This window comes from Pleuronectes platessa, chromosome 23, assembly GCF_947347685.1.
Source record: "Pleuronectes platessa chromosome 23, fPlePla1.1, whole genome shotgun sequence".
In the NCBI taxonomy this organism is placed as follows: Eukaryota; Metazoa; Chordata; class Actinopteri; order Pleuronectiformes; family Pleuronectidae; genus Pleuronectes; species Pleuronectes platessa.
Genome location: NC_070648.1, coordinates 8,301,084 through 8,319,575, shown reverse-complemented (window position 1 = coordinate 8,319,575; position 18,492 = coordinate 8,301,084). Strand labels below are relative to the sequence as shown.

The 18,492-nt window shown below is 43.1% G+C and overlaps 1 protein-coding gene across 1 annotated transcript in view; it reads left to right on the top strand.

Moving 5' to 3' along the window:
• LOC128430075 (collagen alpha-1(XXV) chain) overlaps positions 1-18,492 on the top strand; it is a 134,905-nt gene that overhangs the window by 100,604 nt on the left and 15,809 nt on the right. Inside the window, exons 10-17 of the mRNA XM_053416028.1 lie at positions 4,555-4,581; positions 5,943-5,987; positions 7,782-7,826; positions 8,396-8,422; positions 11,244-11,288; positions 15,512-15,544; positions 16,146-16,181; positions 17,892-17,936. Coding sequence (XP_053272003.1) covers positions 4,555-4,581; positions 5,943-5,987; positions 7,782-7,826; positions 8,396-8,422; positions 11,244-11,288; positions 15,512-15,544; positions 16,146-16,181; positions 17,892-17,936 — 303 coding nt within the window. The remainder of the gene's footprint in view (positions 1-4,554; positions 4,582-5,942; positions 5,988-7,781; positions 7,827-8,395; positions 8,423-11,243; positions 11,289-15,511; positions 15,545-16,145; positions 16,182-17,891; positions 17,937-18,492) is intronic.

The window sequence follows — 18,492 nt, the reverse complement described above, 5'->3', positions numbered from 1 at the left end:
GAAAATTAAAGATGATGAGGCTTTATAGAAAAAATCAAGACACATTAACGAGAGAGGAAGAGGCGTTAAAAGCCTGGTTGCTAATCGTTTTCAGGTCAACATGCCGCCCTCTATAAAAGTCTTTATGCTGCGGTAGTTTTCAGCTTTTGTTGACTTTAATTATAGCTTTCACCGGTTATCACACAAAGCAGCACACTTATGTTCCAGAATTAGCATGTCATGCTCGTCAGAGTTGCAATAGATGGTCTCAGGTGAGCTGCCATAGGTCTCCAGTGCTCGCACAACCGCTCTTGACAGTTGCTGGAGTGCTTCTCTCAAAGATGAACATTGACTCCGATTAAAAATGAGCTTGAGATGTTTGTATAAAAAATATGGGCTGCTCGCTGTGCACAGCGTGACGCTTGTGCACTTTTAGCAAGGAATAATGTCATCATTTGGATATCAACCCAGTCCACCCTGTGTTGAGCAGCAGGAGATGAGCCCGTCCCAGAGCTTGTAAGAATATGTGACATGGCCGCTCAGACGCAGACGAGTTCAGAGCTTCTGTTTCCAGCCAACGGCGGTTTGAAGAAAAAAAGAAGCTAAGATAAGATACTGGACCAGAGCGAGAAGTTTCGTTTAAATGATCATTTGGAACGTCAAATCTCTGGAGAGGGAACAAAAATAAATTCTCCATCGAGAAACACAACACCACACCCTTGATTCGGCCTTTGGAAATCGATATGAATTAGATGTGCACAAGCAACCAGACTGATTGGCTCCACTGAGAGGCCGAGCTGTGATCAGAACCTCTGGATCTGAGCTCGAGGTCTGCATCCTGAGGTTGCTCCTTCACAAAATGTTGCCTCTTTTTTAAGGCGCTCTCAGACCTATAGCGTCCACTTGACACAACTCAGCGTTTTTTTATGCTATTGTTAAAGAGGCAAAAGTAGATTCCAGACTTTTCCAGCAGCCTTCCAGGACATATGGTGCTTGTTAGGAGGATTAAGCTCTTGTGGAGAAACAAGGAGGAGGGGGAGGAAGAAGTATAGAAGAAGAAGAAGAAGTTTTAGGATTCAATTTGAAATCATCAGTGCCATAAGGTGTCTCTGGGGCAAATTAAGGGGGTCCTCAGCTCTCTAAAGGTGGCTTCCAGCCTTGCATACAGTTTTCATTTAGAACTTGATTTTGCCTCAAAAAAAAAAGACAAGAATAGCTGTGGTGTATTGTGTGCTGCGTTCCATCCGTAAATGAAAAAACCTCCTCCAGCGGCCTACTTCTGTTATTCCTTTCAATTATATCACAGAATTTCACGGACCCACTTTTACATCCTACTCTTTCCATAAAACTAACCCACCATGTGCTTGCGACTCACCTTGGATATTCATTTTAATACACAACAGACACAGGAATCTAGTTTTCTCATCGTGCCTGTATAATCTGGACATAATCTTTAATATTTTTGGTGTCCTTGACTGAATTCCTTTCCCTCTAATGTGAAGCCAAACATGAGGAGCAAAGATGTGACTAAATGTCCTCGGACATGCTCTGTGGTCGCCAACTATGTTGGGGCAAATGCTGACATCAATGGGAAAAGTTTTTTCTCGAGGGAAAGTTTTTTTTTTATAAAAACAACCTGGGTCTTATTGTGACAGGATTTTAGTACCAAGGTCATCAGGTCATGTTTATTGCCCAGGATTTACAGATTTAAAGTTGCTAGCTGCTAAATCTGATAAACCTAGCTTTATGTCAGCATACTGTTGTACACACGTCTCTTTGGAGATAAATGGACATAGGAAAATCTCATACTGTAATGTCACACTCTAATCCAAGTGTAACTGATAAAGGAAAATCCATCACAAATCTATATTTCGTGCATTTCAGAGCTGCCTCTTATTTAAACTTCAGAGTTGACTGGGTGGCCTCCTCCGCCATGTGCTGCCATGTTGTTTACAGTTGTTTTAGCCGTAAAGCTCGTGCGACTGAAGGGGCTTACGAAAGGGAAAAGTCGTGTACGCTTAAGTAAAGCACACACGTCCACAATTTTTCCAATAATGGCGGCGAGCACGTTGTTATGCTAACCTGCAGCTACCCAGGGCCAAACTTAAGACCCAGACTGTCAGAAAAATACATTTCCTTTTAAGCAAAAACGTTCCATAATTGAAGGCAAATAGAAGTTGAATGTCGCAAAGCCTTTTCGCAGATCGTATAAGTCAAACAGAAGCTTTAAACAGAAAGTCTTAATACGCCAAAGCTTCGACATGCAACGTCTCTGTGCTTGGATCGTAGCAAATGTTTTTCCTGTAAATGCCGAGCAAGAATCGGCCATGCACACTGGGAGGATCTTCGAGTGGCTGAGGGGGTCGACTGCAGTCCGAGTGTGGGAATTGACCCGGCAGTAGCCTCATTGTTTGTCATTTCCAAATCATGAATGAAAGCATCAGACATTCAGGGCTTTGTGCTTGTGTTCGGATGCTCGACTTCAATCGGCGTCCGGTTGATATTGCACGTTTATGGGTTCTCTTCCCCTTTTTGTGATCGTTAAATGAGCTCAGTCGCAAATTTGCTGAGCTTGTGCTGTTGTAGCGGAAATGATTATCTTTTTATCTTTTATTGAATGACCCTCGATATTACTGCTCTTGAGATGTCAGGACCCAAAGCTGAGAACAAAAGAAGCAGGATCAGGACTTCCTTGAGGGTTCTTGACTCTCCGAAACAAATCTTTTCAGCCTGTAGGCCCTGAGTGCTCTCAGATGTAGCCGAGCTAATTAGCACTCAGGCGAGTGGCACATGCTTGCACATACCTAGTGGGTCATAAAGATGTTTACCAAGCCCCACTGAGGTTAGCTAACAAAGACTTTTAAAGGCAAGTGGGAGGAAAACCTTTCTCTCAGTTGGCCGAGATAATGAAAGTTGCTCATTGAGGTTTTGGTTATAAGTGCGGGTGGAATGCACCATAAATAAGCTGCAACTGTGTGGGCCGCTTCTGTAAATGTGAGAACTTGTTGCTGCTGGATTTTCACAAGCTAGTTTTTTACTTAATAAAAAAAAAAAAAAGAAGGGGGTAAACTGAGAATGAGAAAGTGTTGAGCTTCGGTCTCCTGGTGATTGCGTCAGAAACTAAAGAAGATATGGAATAGATCAAACGACCCACTTATTCTCAGAAAAGCGGTTATTTAGCCAAGCATCTATTTCATGTAGGTTAGGGTTGGCCGCCACCACCTCGCTCCCATTTCTTCTTCACAGAAATCTCTACAGACAGACAAACTTCAACTTGAACTTGTCTTTGTTGACTACTTTTTATAATACAGGCACACAAACCTTTCACATTCCACCACGGGACCCAATCTTAAGATTTAAGCCAATTATACTGCGTCAACAATATAGAAAGTTGTTGCAGAGGGCTTTTAGAGCACAAGGTCGTCCTGGCCTCGACACAACTGCACGTGACGAGCCAAATGGATCCGTTCACTGTGAATCCTGAGCCGATGGTGAGAAAGAAGCTGGCCAACACGAGGTGTCACGAGGTGTAACAGCCAAGGTGTTGATGAACAGAGTCTAGCTTTAGCCAACGTGGAAGGAGCTAACTCTCAGCTTGTTTTTTTCCTTTTGTTCCTGAAGCAGTCCTGCTGTTTTTAGGCTGATTTGGCGGATCTAGGGGGGGGGGGCAATTATATGTCCAGCATCCAGGCGAAATCCTTGATTTAGTAAGATGCTCATTAAAGTTATTCCTGGTTTTTCTGTTAGCTCTGTTAGTTGAATATATTTTTTAAATGTTCCATCGTAAAAGCAGCAGAAAATATCAATTGTGAACAATTTGGGATATATTTTCTCATTATTGTTAGTATGTGATTGGTTATATTTAAAAAAAAAAAAACTACTTGTGGGACAGGGGGAACTTGAGGGGCCAATCAGAATTCAGTTGGGGCCAGTAGCCCCTGGCCCCGCATGAAAATCCGCCCCTGAGGTTCTGGTGAAAGAGGCTGAGGATCTGTCATGGCACCCAGTCTCTCTGTGGTGAAATAACAGCAGGTTGAAAATAGAAACATTCCTCCCAGACACATCTATCACCAACTTAGATCTCGAGAAGAGATGTGGCGCCTTTTTGCTCCGTCTAACCCACGGGCTTTGCAAGTCTTTCCAACTATCGGCTTGTTTAGGTAACGAACCACAGTCCTTGTTGGACCGGAGGCGCAGAATGTCGAACAGTCAAAGCAGATACGTTTTTCACAGTTGCTAAAATGAACAAAGACAGCGATCAACATAAAAAGATTAAACCGTAAAATGTTTAATTATTCACGGCCTCGTTAAGGGATTCATGGGCTCGTTCCACTCAATGAAAATAAGGCACAGAGTGAGTGGATGTTCGCTCTTTGTCGAAGGATTAAAACAAGGGATCGATGTGATTCTGCTCTGCCTGAAGGGGTGTGTGCGCTCACTATATGAAATCCTACCAAAACCGTCCCAGTTTCTGTGCTGTGACCATGTTGGCTGTGGAAATAACATTATTTCATCTGACGTATACTGTTCTTTCTCTCTCCCACTCTCTCTTGCTCTGTCTCTTGTCATTCATAGGGGCCTGAGGGGCCAGAGGGGCAAAAGGTGAGTTATAAAAAACCATTCCTAGTCCTAACAGCACATGTTGCTTTTCTTTTAAATTCTCATTTAGTCAGGCTGAAATGTGCCTTTTCAGTCCATATGTTAGAATCCTAATGAGCCTAATTCTAATGTAAACCAACCGGGAATTGCTCTAGCGTTAGAATGCTGTTTCGGTTTACATAGTAACTGTCTCGGGGCGAGTAAATAGAACAACAGGCGAGTTGAGTTTCGACTGGCGTGAGGAGGCAAAGGGGAAAAGAGTGATGGAGAAAGACGCAGAGCAGAGAATCTGGAGCTAAGTGCTGCGATACAGGCGGCGGGTCCCTGGCGGCGCTGATGTGAGGAACAGATGTAAGCTCTATCCAGCCATCAGGTAGCTGCCAGTGTTTGTTCAGTGTAACCCAATCAGACACTTCCTGTCTGCGCTGTCATCTGTCGGCAGGGCCTCCCGTCGGTGTGGGCGTTTGTGCGTGTGTGTGTGTGTTTGTGTGTGTGTGTGTGTGTGTGTGTGTGTGTGTGTGTTTTAAGGGTTCAACGATGACACACCACCATGTTAATGACTCATAAGCCAGGCCAGAGGCTACTCAATTAGATCTGCCGCCGGTGGAGGGCTTTGTTTAGTAGAGAGGCGACACCAACGCTTATTTAAGTTTCATCGATTTGGTGTCATTACGTGAACTAAAGTGAATCACATATTTCGAACTTAGCTAAGCTGGAACTATGCATTTATTAACTTCCCTTCTCCTTCATCCCAGGACGCTCCAGCTCAGGCTCCCAGTTGTATTTTTGATATATTGGAGGAGACCCAAAATGAGTTAGAAACGTTATTCTTTTCATTGCTCCTTGTACCAATATTTCACCCATCTCTGATATGTAAATGTCACCATGGTAACAGGAAATCACTCGTATTATGAGGGAGTGCGAGTAGCCAGCATAAGCAAACCACTGTTCTTTAAAGCTCAGCAGAATAATTCTCCCATTCTCGCCCTCTGCCTACCTACCCAGCAGATCTTAAAATATGACATGCAGTATTTATTTCTGCCTGGTTTTGTAACACAAAACCAGTACGTGCAGAAGTGGGGTTAGGAAGGATAGACGGGCCAACCCGGGAACACTTCTTTGCTGTTTTTGTGTGGTGTCGACTTTTGACTGAAGTTCAGTTTTGGGCACTTTCTGTGCAGGATTTGATTTCATTTTTTGGGTGTTGGGTCCATTGGGAGGTGGTTTGGGCATCGCACAGAGAGAAAACACCTGCATGGTCATATATTTATGTGACCTTTTGATGTTTTCAGTTTCTTTCCCAGCAAATTGAAGTTATTTTTTTTCCGCAATGATACTTAAAGGCATTTGTGTTTGTTTCCCAGGGTTCCCTTGGGCTTCCTGGAAGCCCAGGTGAAGATGGACTGAAGGTGAGCTCTTACAAACAGCACCGCTCTGTGTATGTATGGTGGACTTCTGCATGTTTCTTTAATGATATTAATTACTTGTCTCGACTGGTTTTCCATGGATTAGAGAGATGGAAAGGGAAACTATCTCTAATTCATTACTTATGTAGGTGTCTACTTTTAATTTGAAATGTTTTATAAGTGGGTTCCTCAGTCAGCTGTATTGCTGGATTGTTGGTGTGTTGGTGTGTAGACTTTATCGCCACCTAGTGGCCAGGCATGTTCGTTTGAGCATTGGTTGTCATTTTTTGTGTTCTCGTCTAGACAAACTACATGATTCATAAAAGGATTTTCCTTTAAATGCAGTAGTCTAGTCTAATTGTAGCCTTGGTATGGAATAACGATTCCCTCCCAAAAAACACAAATTGAAAAAAAGCTGAGAAAGCCAGCACCTGAAAGTATTTTATCTTCAATCGGCCAACTTTAACACTATTTAATGTTTTCACCAGTCTTTTTTTCTGCACATATGTTGCACTTTTCATATAAGAATGGTTCTGACTATTCAAAACCGCTCTCCTATTCAGGAGAAATCCCCAGGGTCACAAAATACCTTTTTGAGCTTCCTGTGAATCTGCTCTCACACTCAGCTTGTCCCTGCATCTCATTCTCGGAGACATTGAGTAGATACAGTGCAGGTGTTTCACAGTGGGGAAAAATGGAAAAACATATTTATTCCAGAGCAAACAGCGGCACAAGTGAAGAGAATGAATGAGGAGATGATTTGAGAGGCACCGTCTTTCTAATCTCAAGCGCACATTTACACAGACACGAGTGGAGAGGCACGCACGGCCGTAATAGGAACCAGAGTGAAGAAGTTACATTTTGAAGGGAGCTCTGGAGAAAACAAAGGCTGAAGGCCTAAATTCCATACTTGTGGAAGGAGTGTGGTCTGCCAGCACCCGTGAAACAGAACTCCAATGCAGTTATTAAACAGAATATGTTATGGTATGTAAGTGTCGCTCATGCAGAAAGTTGAACTGTACACAGCAATGAGAGCAGTTGACTGGCAGACGTCATACTGATCCGACATGCCGAATGTGAGCTGATAAAGATAGAAGATTCAAACATTTATGAGGAGATTCATGGCTAGTGTGCAGGGGGGTAGGTGTTTTCGGTGGGTTAGGGTTGGATACTCCCTAAACACAGATCATTCACAGATATTCCCATAATGCTTTATCCAGATGGGTGGGTTGCCACTTGCTATTCCCAGCATTCAGCAGCGGGCCCCTTGACATTCATTTCATGAATGTTAATAAATGCACTTAATCGATTTCCTCTTTTTTTTCATCCTGGCTATACATTAACCTAGAAGTGATAATGAAGTGGTGGTTTTGCAGAGGTCCACAGGTTAATTGTTTTTAGCAACAGAGGGATTGAGGCTGATTTCTCACTTAGAACTCCGACTCACACCAACAGCGAACTCTTATTCATCAGATGGACTAGGCTTTCTCCTTTTGCTCATACTCAGAACCAAAGTGGAAATAATCAGACTTATAAATAGCTTGTCAATCCTTTCCACGGTATGTCTGGGGTTTTAAAATGAATGATAATTTGTCTAAAACCAACTATCCTGCAAATTCCTACCTGTTTACCGGTGACACAGACTTAACCTCTCTAAAGGTCAAAGGTTATCTATGTTGAGGGAGTAAAACGTCAACCTTTTTATATCTTCTGATCTGAAATCCCTTAAATCAGAGTTCACGTTGCTTAAACATCACACTCAATGCAGCCACTGTGTGTATGTTGTGCTATCCGTAGGGGGATGTTGGAATCCCAGGATTGGACGGTATCCCCGGAATCAAGGTCTGGTGCGCACATGTTCTGTGTGCTCTTATTCTTGTAAATTCATTGTGATCATATATATTTTTTGTGTATTTCTTTTGTTTTGAAATGCTTTTGTCATTTTTCATCCTTCCCCTTCAAAGAAACATTGTTTACCTGAGTTTTTTTCCAACTTTACCTTTTGTAATGCCTTATTTTCTTCACACATTTGTTTGAATTTTTTGCATGAACTGTATTTGCAATTTAGATGAATGTGAACATGTTATCTTCATAGCAGATATCCATGTGTATCATTTAAACCGTTATTGGTATCTCCACATAGGTTTTATTAAATGAAATGATGGTGAAATATATTTATGAATTGGGATTTTAGCTTGTTCATTGTATCCACTGTGAAAATTTCAAAAAAAGCAGATACGTGCGGATCTGTCTGGGGAAAAGTCAGACATAACACGAGAGAATTTCCGTGATCTAACATGGATTTAACCCCAGATACAATCTGACCCTCAGTGGCTGCAATAATTCTCCCAACTGAACCCACCTCCCCCTGGGCTTTTCTGCGTCTAACACTCTGCTTTCTTTCCCAACAGGGTGAAATAGGAGAGCGAGGTGAAAAGGTAAAGCCCTATTTGACACCGCCGAACGTTATTGTTAGCATCACTCTCGATACCCCACCGTGTGTTAAGACAGCCATCGTGATAAAACGATGGCATCGGCTCGGCCTTTCCTTCTCACAGCTCCTGTTTGTTTGTTTTTTTCAAAGAGGACTCCCCCTGTGAGATCATTGCAGGGAGCGAGCCGGTGATTCAGAGAGTCTCAGAACTGAACCCCAGCTCCTCCGGCTCCAGGCCTCTAAACAATGGCCTCACTGAGGAGAAGCAGCCGTGTTCTCGCCTGCTCCCTAATTCTAATGGTGCCCATTTTCTCTGTAGCTGGACAGCAGCGAGTGGGAGGTGTGAACACCGAGCGAGTCGGGAGTGAGGCAGGCTGCATGGGGAGGGTGGCAATGACTCAGCGCGCTTCATCGACCACAAAACCTGCCTTCAGGCGGTTTGCCTCCGTTGTTGATCCGAGTCTCTTGTCAAACGGAGACTTATTTCCCATCATTAATACTCCTGATTCAGTGTAATACTGTGGTTCAGCAGGCAGCAGCCATTGTTCACAGTAGCATAACTGTCCTGTGGAGAATAAGCTGGATGGAAATGAATACAATATCGCCTAGAAGCTGTAAACCGACTGAGCCAATGGAGAAAGAAGATAATGACGGCCTTTGTTAACGTTTCTGTGTCACAGGTTGCATGAAAGCAAAAAGCTATCCAATATTTTATAATGAAGAAGCCAAATTTAGATCAGGGCAGGATAAAATCAAACCAATTAAAGTTATCCTTTGACCCCTTAAAAGGTCTGGCTCTCCCAATTGGGTAACACTGCTTTAAAGTACAATGAGAAATTATTGTTTGCTGCTTTCAGACATGACATGAATTTGCGTCTGGACTTTGCTTTTTACATATGAAGAAGCTGGAGTTTGGCCGGGTCAGACAAGTTCACCACAACAGAGATAAAATGTTAACTGGACTCAGACGTTTGCGCTCTCAAAGCCCCTCGGGAAATTTTCAGGAGAATGTCCGGACTTCAGGAGTTTGTCTCAAAGCAGCTGTAAAACACTTTTTGGCTTTGTTATCTAAGAGTCAGCAGGAAAATTCATGTCAAACAAATACTTTCATAGTTGGTAAAATGATCCATAATTCATTTACTGACCAAAACTTGATGTCCATACAGAATTTGAAAACTAATCTCATTTACTTAAAGTTCAATATTTCTACAGGGCCGCAACTTTTTTCAACAAATTTGAATATTTGCAGTCCTTAAGGCTACCACTTAGTTAACATGAAATTGTGGTTTTAAAAAAAAGAAGACAAAAGATCGCTCTCCTGCCAACGACGGCACTGAAACTCACTCGTCTCAAAGTGCCATGGATGAGTTTTCTATTTTGAGATGAGACACATATGTTAACATTAACTGTTGTCTTTGGCATCGCTCGCTTAAGAAGAGCCAGCATGCTCAAAACAATGCCAGCCTTTAACAGATTAAAGAAGTGTTTGTTGCAGAAGCACAGAGCCTGTAACAGCTCATTTCTTGCAGTCCTGACACAACCTTTTATTTTAGATCCTTGGATTAGCAAATCCCCATTAAATTAGGAACATGTCGACTGGATTGAGAGCAGTGCAAGTATTCTCTCAACAAGACGATGAGTCTGGACCTGTCTGGAGGTTTTGGGGGTATAGAGAGGCACATAGGGGCAGATGCTGAGGTTAAAGCAACACAATGTAACTTTTACTGAGCAACAGCTCCCTCTGCAGCCACACAGGGTGATTCATTCATTTAGACTGTGTCCGATCTTTTAAGTGTTTTTTGTGTGGAGAAAATTCAAAGCCTATCAATGTGTTTACTGGAAAGATGGTCGATGTCTCCTGAACCAGAAGAGCAGCAGCTGTAATAGATTCACCAAATTCTGTTGAGAATTCCTGATATTTTAATGTTTCCTAGATGAATATTGAGATTTTTAATGACTTTTAAGTATTTCTTACTCATCGACTATTCATCATTAAGCTTAAACCAGCTGGGCCTGATTCTGGCAACTTTTAAGCAGTGACTATCGGTCGGTTTCTTGCTGGAGATCGTCCCGTCCTCCCAAAGTTGCATAGTGTAAGAATAGTTGGGAATTAAACCATTTTAAGTCAGTGTGCCATCAAACAAATTTTGAAGATCCTATTTTAAGGTAAAAAGGTGACATCATGTGGCTTTAAGCGCAGGTCATGCTTACCGCTTTTCTTATAGGGGACATGAATGTGTGGCATTGATTGATATTTCAATCAACCTCAAGCTCATGGTGAGACCAGAGAAAAAGCCAGTACATCCCTAGATTGGTCTGGATCCATTTCTCATGGACGATGACTGTATGAACAAAAATTTTAAAAGGCAATGCACCCAATTTTCTTGCACCAAAGAATTTGACCCAACCGGCTTCATCTGCTCAGATGGAAAACACGTGAATTTAGAAACCATACTCTACACAGCTGATGCCAGGAGTTCTCTGATCTCCACAATGCCCCACGGAGTGTATTACATAATCTGAAACCAGTCCTATTTGAACCACGTGTGACGACTCTGCAAGTGACCAAAGGGAATTTAACATGCACAGTAATGGCACTTCATCTTTGCTGCAGCGTGCTCGGGTTTTTCCTCCAAGCGTCCATTAAGCTGTTTTACAGTGCAGTCAATCACAGAGAGGGAAGATTTGTCAAAGTCCTGGTGTGTGTTATGCGTGTTCAGTCATGCATAACGATAAAGAAATCATGTTTCACTGTAGATTTTTTGTTCTGCGCTGACACATTCTCACGATTTTTTTGTGATTGCCTCTGTGTGATTTCATCGCAGGGTGACATGGGAGAGGACGGTCCGAAAGGCGATACCGGGGAGAAGGTACGTAAACTCCACTTCTATCCTTTCATTCTCTTTTGTTTATGTCTTGGAACCTGCTCAGAGAAAGAGTCTGGCCGGGGCTGGGAAACATAAAAAAAATAGATGTTGATGCCGGCCATCTGAGAGAAGATCTGTGGAGAGGAGTAGCCGAGGTCAAGTGCCATAAGCAGTCCTTTGTGCTTAATGTAGACCTAATTGCTGTGCTACGCCGACTCTACTTCCTTCTGCTCGGATGGCTCCTGCAATAATTCGGAACCATTTATCAACGAGACAGCTCGTCAAGTTGGGATCCAGCTCGGAGTCCAGCTTGTGTGCTGGACAGATTGTTCAGATTCATAATTCTCTCCAAAAAGCTTTTGTTCTCGAGATTGTTTTGTTTTATTTTGCGTTAATTTACGGACTGCGTGTCCAGAATCAGATTATACATCCCTTCCAGAGCTTGCCACACTCCCTGTGTTATTATTATCTCGCAACAGCAGTATTTATGAAAATAAATCATTCCTATTTGCATCGGGTGATTCCATGGCAACATGTGGGCGGCTCTGCCCTTCAGATTTGAGTTAAAGCATTTCACAAATGAAATAATTAGAGATTGGAACAAATGATCCTTTGAAAATGTTGATTCAGCTTCTCACACTTCTGGGAAAAGATAATAATTGTTCCCAAATTTGCCAAAAAACAAGGTACACATGGTAACAGAGAACAAGCAGCGGAGAAATCCTGGATTAGGTATGAGAAAACCAAATGTAACTGATAGAGCAGCAGCAGCAGCAGAATAGAAGCAGTGGACTCAAAATGTCAATGTCAATTTATTGCTGTGCAGCAGAGAACAACTTTGATAACTTCTCACTTTTATGGGTACTCTGGTTTTTAAAAGAGCAGCTGCCAAGAAAGACACCATTTGAGGGAAACAGATGCAGGATATCATCTGTGGAAAAATGAGCGAACAGAAAAGGGAAAGTGGAAGGCGATAAAAGTTTGCGGCTCCATCGCAGCTTTGATCTGTTCCACCTTAGCGCAGTGAAAGGAAGGGGAGAGGGGAGGGGGAAAAAAGAAAAAAAAAAAAATTGCTGAAATGAAAAAAGAAAAATTGAGCACCATGGGAATTCAGACTCCTGTAGCCGGTCATCTGCCATTCATTCTTCGAGAGCAGACAGGCCCGTGTATTTTTCAATAAAAAGGGACAGACAGTTGTGTAAAGAGCTGGAAGTCATGCAGATCTTTTCATTCGATTAGATGCGATGACCTTATCTTAGCTGGGGTTTTTTTTTACAGTGTAGAGCATATGGCGGGAATAATTGCTTTTCAATCAAGACGTCTATCCAGATGAGTTTAACATATGTCACACACACACACACACACACACACACACACACACACACACACACACACACACACACACACACCATGGGCTGATTTATTTTTTAAGTGAGCACGCTGAAAGACGGGATGGGCCGGCGGAGAAAACTGCTCGTCGCTCCACAAGATGAAACTCGACAGACTCTTGTGTCCGATCGACGGCTCGTCCCTGATATTTATTGTTTTATGTATGAAAGGAGAAACCGGAGAATAGAGGGGGCAGCTTGAGGGGTGAGGGGGGGGGGGGGGGTGAGGGGGAGCAGGGGAGGGCATCTTCACTCCTCCAGGCCCGAAAGATGCCAAAGTTAACAATACACAGCACGCGCTGTGGGGAGAGTGAGGGTAACACGGGGTGAGAGGTGAGGCAGCGAGCGCTTCAGGACGGCGAGCAGAGAGACCTCAGGGAGAAGTAGGATGGAGGGGGGGACGATGCAAGACTTTGGATGATACAAAGGGATAAGGATGGGGGGGGGGGGGTTGTGGAGTGCAATAAAAAGACAAATACACATTCTTTAAGATCAAACTTTGTCCAACATCCCCAACTGATATAGTGAGGGAGGGGGTTGGCTGTATCAGCTGCACGAGGATCTAAAGTGCATTGGTACCCCTCATCGATTTGCAAAGTCGGTATTGATACTATCAAACAATATAGCACAATAACAGTGTTTGAATAAATGCACACTTTACATATTTACTACATGCTGTGCTGCTGTTTTCCCGAAGGCCTGTTCTTCTCCATCTCTGGCCTCCTCTTAAAACAAATCATTACCACAGTTAAAAGCTGGAGTTCTAAACCATTTACTTGTGCTACACTAAGTGTTGAACTAGGTGTGAAATTCACTTGTTTGACTCTTCTCATTGAAAAGTCGAACCTCGCAGATAGGAATATTATTAAATGGTTTCTAAAAAAAAATATGATAATGACAGAGTAAACGACGTGGCACAGCGATTGGTATAATTTGTGAATCCTGAGATCCGGTCCGAGCTCTTGTGAACTGGCCTGGGTTCAGCCTGTTGGCGACGGCCTCTCTCTAGCCAATCGTAATCCGTGTTGCCTCACATGTATCCAGGCTGGTTAGCTGAGGCCTCTGAATGTGGTCACCTCTGCTAATGATCCTCATATGAAGTGTGATTCGCTAACTCTCGCTCCGGCTTCTTTGCTCGCTTATTAATTCTCTCCATCTCATTCGCTCTCACCAGGGAAACAGCTGGAGTAGGGGGGGGAAAGGCCCTGATTTACCAAACATGCATTAGAAGATCTTCACGCTATTATCTTTAAATATACACTGACATCTTTGGCTGCCTACAACAAAATGGAGCTGCGGCGACAGCTCTCCATCCCGCTCGGCTCTGTGGTTAACTCTCACGTTGTGGCCTCGCCGAGGTAATTGGCCCGGCTGGGACCTTTCAGCGCCGTGTGCCACACCTCAACTCACGCCCAACTCCACCGCCTTTTCCGTCTTCACATTTCGTACTTCACGTGGAAGAGATCGAACCAGCGAAAACTCTCACCAGCTTCTTCAACTGGGTTTGTCGTGACAGAAAACGTCAGTGGTGTTCTATCAGCTCGGCGGCACGGGGAGGGGAGTGTTAATTGCGTGCGTAGCGTTCACCCGATACTTGTTGTCACATGGCGTGTGGTGACTCTTTGATTAAAAGTGTGTAAACTGTGCTGTTAAGTGGAATAATTTCCCCATGAGCTCAAACTGGTGAAATTTAACAACACACACTAGATGTAACGATGAAGCACAGATGTGGGGCACTCTTACACGTCCTTGCCAAAGAGAAACAGGTCCCTACTTTGATGTGTGTTTGTGGAAACAATTATTCAATGGAGACACAAGAATAATTCCTCCTTTTATTATAATTTGATGTCAACCACATCATGACCTCCATGTTGTCTTAAATATGTAACCAAAATCATTTTAACTTCATAAAATCATGTGAACTCATGATCCTCTCAGATCATCTTCATAAAAATGCACTTGCGAAAATGTCCATATTAAAATTTGAATTATTACTGTCAGTTTTTAAGATGGGGACAGAGGCGCCCCTAAGCATGCAACAGAGCCCAGCTGTAAACGGTGACAGTTTACTGTCTGAAAAAAAAATAAACGCCATAATTAAGCATGCCTTGTGTGCTGTGCATCGTAATGACTCCCATAAAAAGCTGAGGGCAAGCGACATTCCTTCTGCAACTTCTGAGCATTAGGCGTATGTGCAGTGAAACCACAGTCCACACCAGAGCTGCAGACCCCGTCTCCTTCTCCGCGGTCCCTTTTCCCACCAACCGCCCATAATTACGCTTATTGGCCCCTTATTTTATGTCTGTTTTAACTGTACACTGCAGTAGTAACGCAGTGCATCAGAAAGGGCTTGGTTCTGGCCGTCTGGGTTCTACAAAAGTGTGATTTTTAAGTAGCGCTGTCGCCTTCTGGTTCCACACCCATACCTGAAGTGATGCATTGAAGAAAGTGATTAAATGGCTGCGTTTTGTGCAGTATATGTATCGGGCTCCTTTCCCCATGTACTGTTGGGGATCTTTATAGTGTCAGACTCTTGACAGTGTGAAAACCACAGCACTGTCGTAAAAAAAACAACTAAAGCTTTTGTAATGAGGTGCATTTAATCTGAACAGCATATAATCTTTCTAATTTAAATGTGCGCCGAGTATTGTCAAGACAAGTCAGTAAATACAGAATAATGTCCTGCATCGTACAGTAAAACTCAGATTCTTTCATTGCTTGTCACTGTAATTGCCCGGTAATAAACATTCCTTTTGTGTCTGTAGAGAAATCCCCGTTGAGTCTCAAATTACTTCGGTGCTGCACCTCTCTGATTTTTGTTTTTGCCTTTATCCTTAGGGAGATGCAGGCTCCTCTGCAGCTGGCATCAAGGTAAGAGCTGAACTACTGTCAGTTTTCTTAACTTCTTAGGAGTGGGTTGCCAAAGTGTCATTCTGATGTTCTTAAGGTGCTATGGTCTCTCACACTCACTGGCGAAGCAGAGCTACAATTGGACAGACCAAGAAAGTTTTTGCATGAGTACATTAGCTCTTGAGTTGAAGTCTGATACTTTTTAGAGATTCACTCTTTTGTAAATTCAAACTTATTGGAGATAAACTTACACATCCACTTAATGACAATAGTTTGAATAAGACACACATAAGTACACACCACCGTGTTGACATATAGTTACATTCAATTTACTAGGATATGCCCTAGTCATTTGCATCTTCATACATTTCTGGAACATATGCGTATCTGTGCCCATTTCTAAATTACATTGAATGTATTTAGAGGAGCCTAGCATCTAAATGCTTTTCAATAGCGGCGTAAGCTTCTGTTAAATTAAAATACCTATAAAAATATGTCAAATCAAATCACAAAATGTTAAGCCGATGATGCAGGGAAGGAAAAACTTGGAATTGCAAATAACTAATGCAGCCCAATGCAGAGATGAAGGGATTGAACCGAAAACTCTTTGCATGTGTTACAGGGTGAACCTGGAGAGTCCGGACGAAGTGGCCACAAGGTAATGACTGCACTCTGATCACATGTTGCTTGTAATACACAGTAGAAAGATGGTAGCATTAGATTAGATTCACCAGTGGTGGTAGAACAGTTTTAATCATTAGGATCCCTTGAATATTCAGTGTTTATTAAATGGTTGCTGTGCTGATACGCTAAAGCTGAAGTCTGTTGTGCAAGAAAGTAGAAAGGACCTCTCTCGGGTTTTGACAACAGCATTCCTAACAAGGTTGAACCTCACTTTTTAAAATGTAATAAGGATGGTTATACACGGCGGGGGGGGGGGGGGGGTTGACTGAGCAGACCCAGACACGAACATCACAGCGCTCCGACTCGTTTTACATTTACTTTGGCTTGATACATGTTCTGAGCCCGTGTAAGCTCCCAGGTATTTAACCAACCCTTCTGAGCACGGATGGATACTTTTGGATGTTTTTGCTTCGGCATCACATGACCTGTCCGTCCCGTGCAGGCGGGTCATCCCTTGATTTTGCTTTGCATCAGTCCAACTAAGCCGATTTTTGCAGTTCAAGCAATGTTTTACCGGTGTGATCTATTTCACGTTGGTGATGAGGTACTAATAGAAACAAGCATGCAGCAGAGGAGGAGCTATTTTCCTGCAAAATCAAGTGCAGTGTTTGTTCCCAGAATGCATCACTGCCCCATTTAATTACACTTTTTAATCCTGAGTGCTGCACCCCATTAATTCCCTGCTTCTCTTTTCTCTGTTTGGACAAACTGGTTCCAGAAATACAGAAAGGCTTTTGGCAAATGTTTTTTTTTCTTTTTTTTCACACTGTGTTGCAAAGAAAGCACTCGTGGCCGAACTAATTATTTTTCACTGCTTATCTTATCTCTCATTTTACAGACATTCTGCTTGTGCTGACAATTTACCGATTTTATTTCGCATCATTACTGCTATCAGGAGATTGAGTTGTTGCCCCTATTACTATTCAGATGGTTGTGTTGTTAAAGTATTCGTCCACAAGAAAGACATTTTGTTCATTCGTTTTTACTCTGCTTTCATTGGCCATAATGGAAATGTACAGCCCTGTGTCTGATCCCCAGAGTGCCACTGTACTTGATCCTTCTCGCGCGGCGCTAATCAGGCCTTTTATACGTCATAACAGAGCGTTAAATTATCTAGAACTTTTGTTTTTGAAGGCGTCGACGAGGCCTCATGAGGGACTTGACCTCGTATTTTTCCACAGTCGGAGTAACTGACTGTGCGTTGCCCAAACCGGTATGTAACTGGGGGGGGGGGGTAAATGGAGTTCTAGACTTGACAATGACCCGACCTGATGGAGAAAAAGGCCAACTCTCGACTGCCAAGCTCGTAACGGCCTCGACAGCTCTCTCCATCAGTCCGGAGAATCAGACACTTTTTCCTTCCAGAAAGCAGAACATATTACACCTGCCCGAACCAGTCAAATCCTAAAACAATAAAAACTACTGTTGCACTTTGTGGAGGGCTAACAAGCACTAATCCCGCTGTCGAGCCATGGCTGCATGAGTTGCTATGAAAGTGCATGTGATATTGCTCACCACAACCAAACGACAACTTGGTCAACTTACACCCGTGTGCAGCCGAGAGAGTACTTTTCAGAATAAGAGCAGAAAGAAAAACGTTTTAAATGAAGCAGTAGAACCCCAAAGAGCCGACAGATGAGCTTAGCTTGGCTTGGCTGTAACATGTCACACTCTTCCTATGTAGGGAGAGCCAGGACTTCCAGGGCTGCCTGGACTCCCAGGGATAAAGGTAAATGCTTCGCTGTTTTCACCCTCAGTCATTCCACCCAGTGTTGTCCCCGTCCATCCGCCTCAGCCCCTGTCCACAGCAGATCTGAACTCAGCTGACCTTTCGTCTTGCGCTATGTACGACACGTCCGAGGTCTCATCATCCAGCCTCTTCTGCTGTGTGGGGCGCACTCATACCTGTGCATTTATCTCAGAAAAAAAAAGGAATTAAGGAGCTTTGGCAAACTGACGAGGCCAAACAGTCTTTAGATCTGACCGTGCCCCAAGTCAGCAAGAAAACGGACTCATTAAGGTTTGTGAATAGCGCAGAGGTCTATGAATTAATGATCAGACCCCTGCCTCCCTTGAAAACACTTTTCTGGAAGGGGCACCAAGAGGCTCACTGCAAAATACTACTGCTTATTAGGGAGAGGAAGTTTGAATTTTATTTATTTCCATTTTCTCCGAACTAGGCTTTTATTGTTTCAGCTAAGGAGCTTGTTTTCTTTTCTTTTTTTACTGCATCGTAAAAGAACAAACTCAAATGCACACGATATTTCGCTGCCATCAAGAATAGC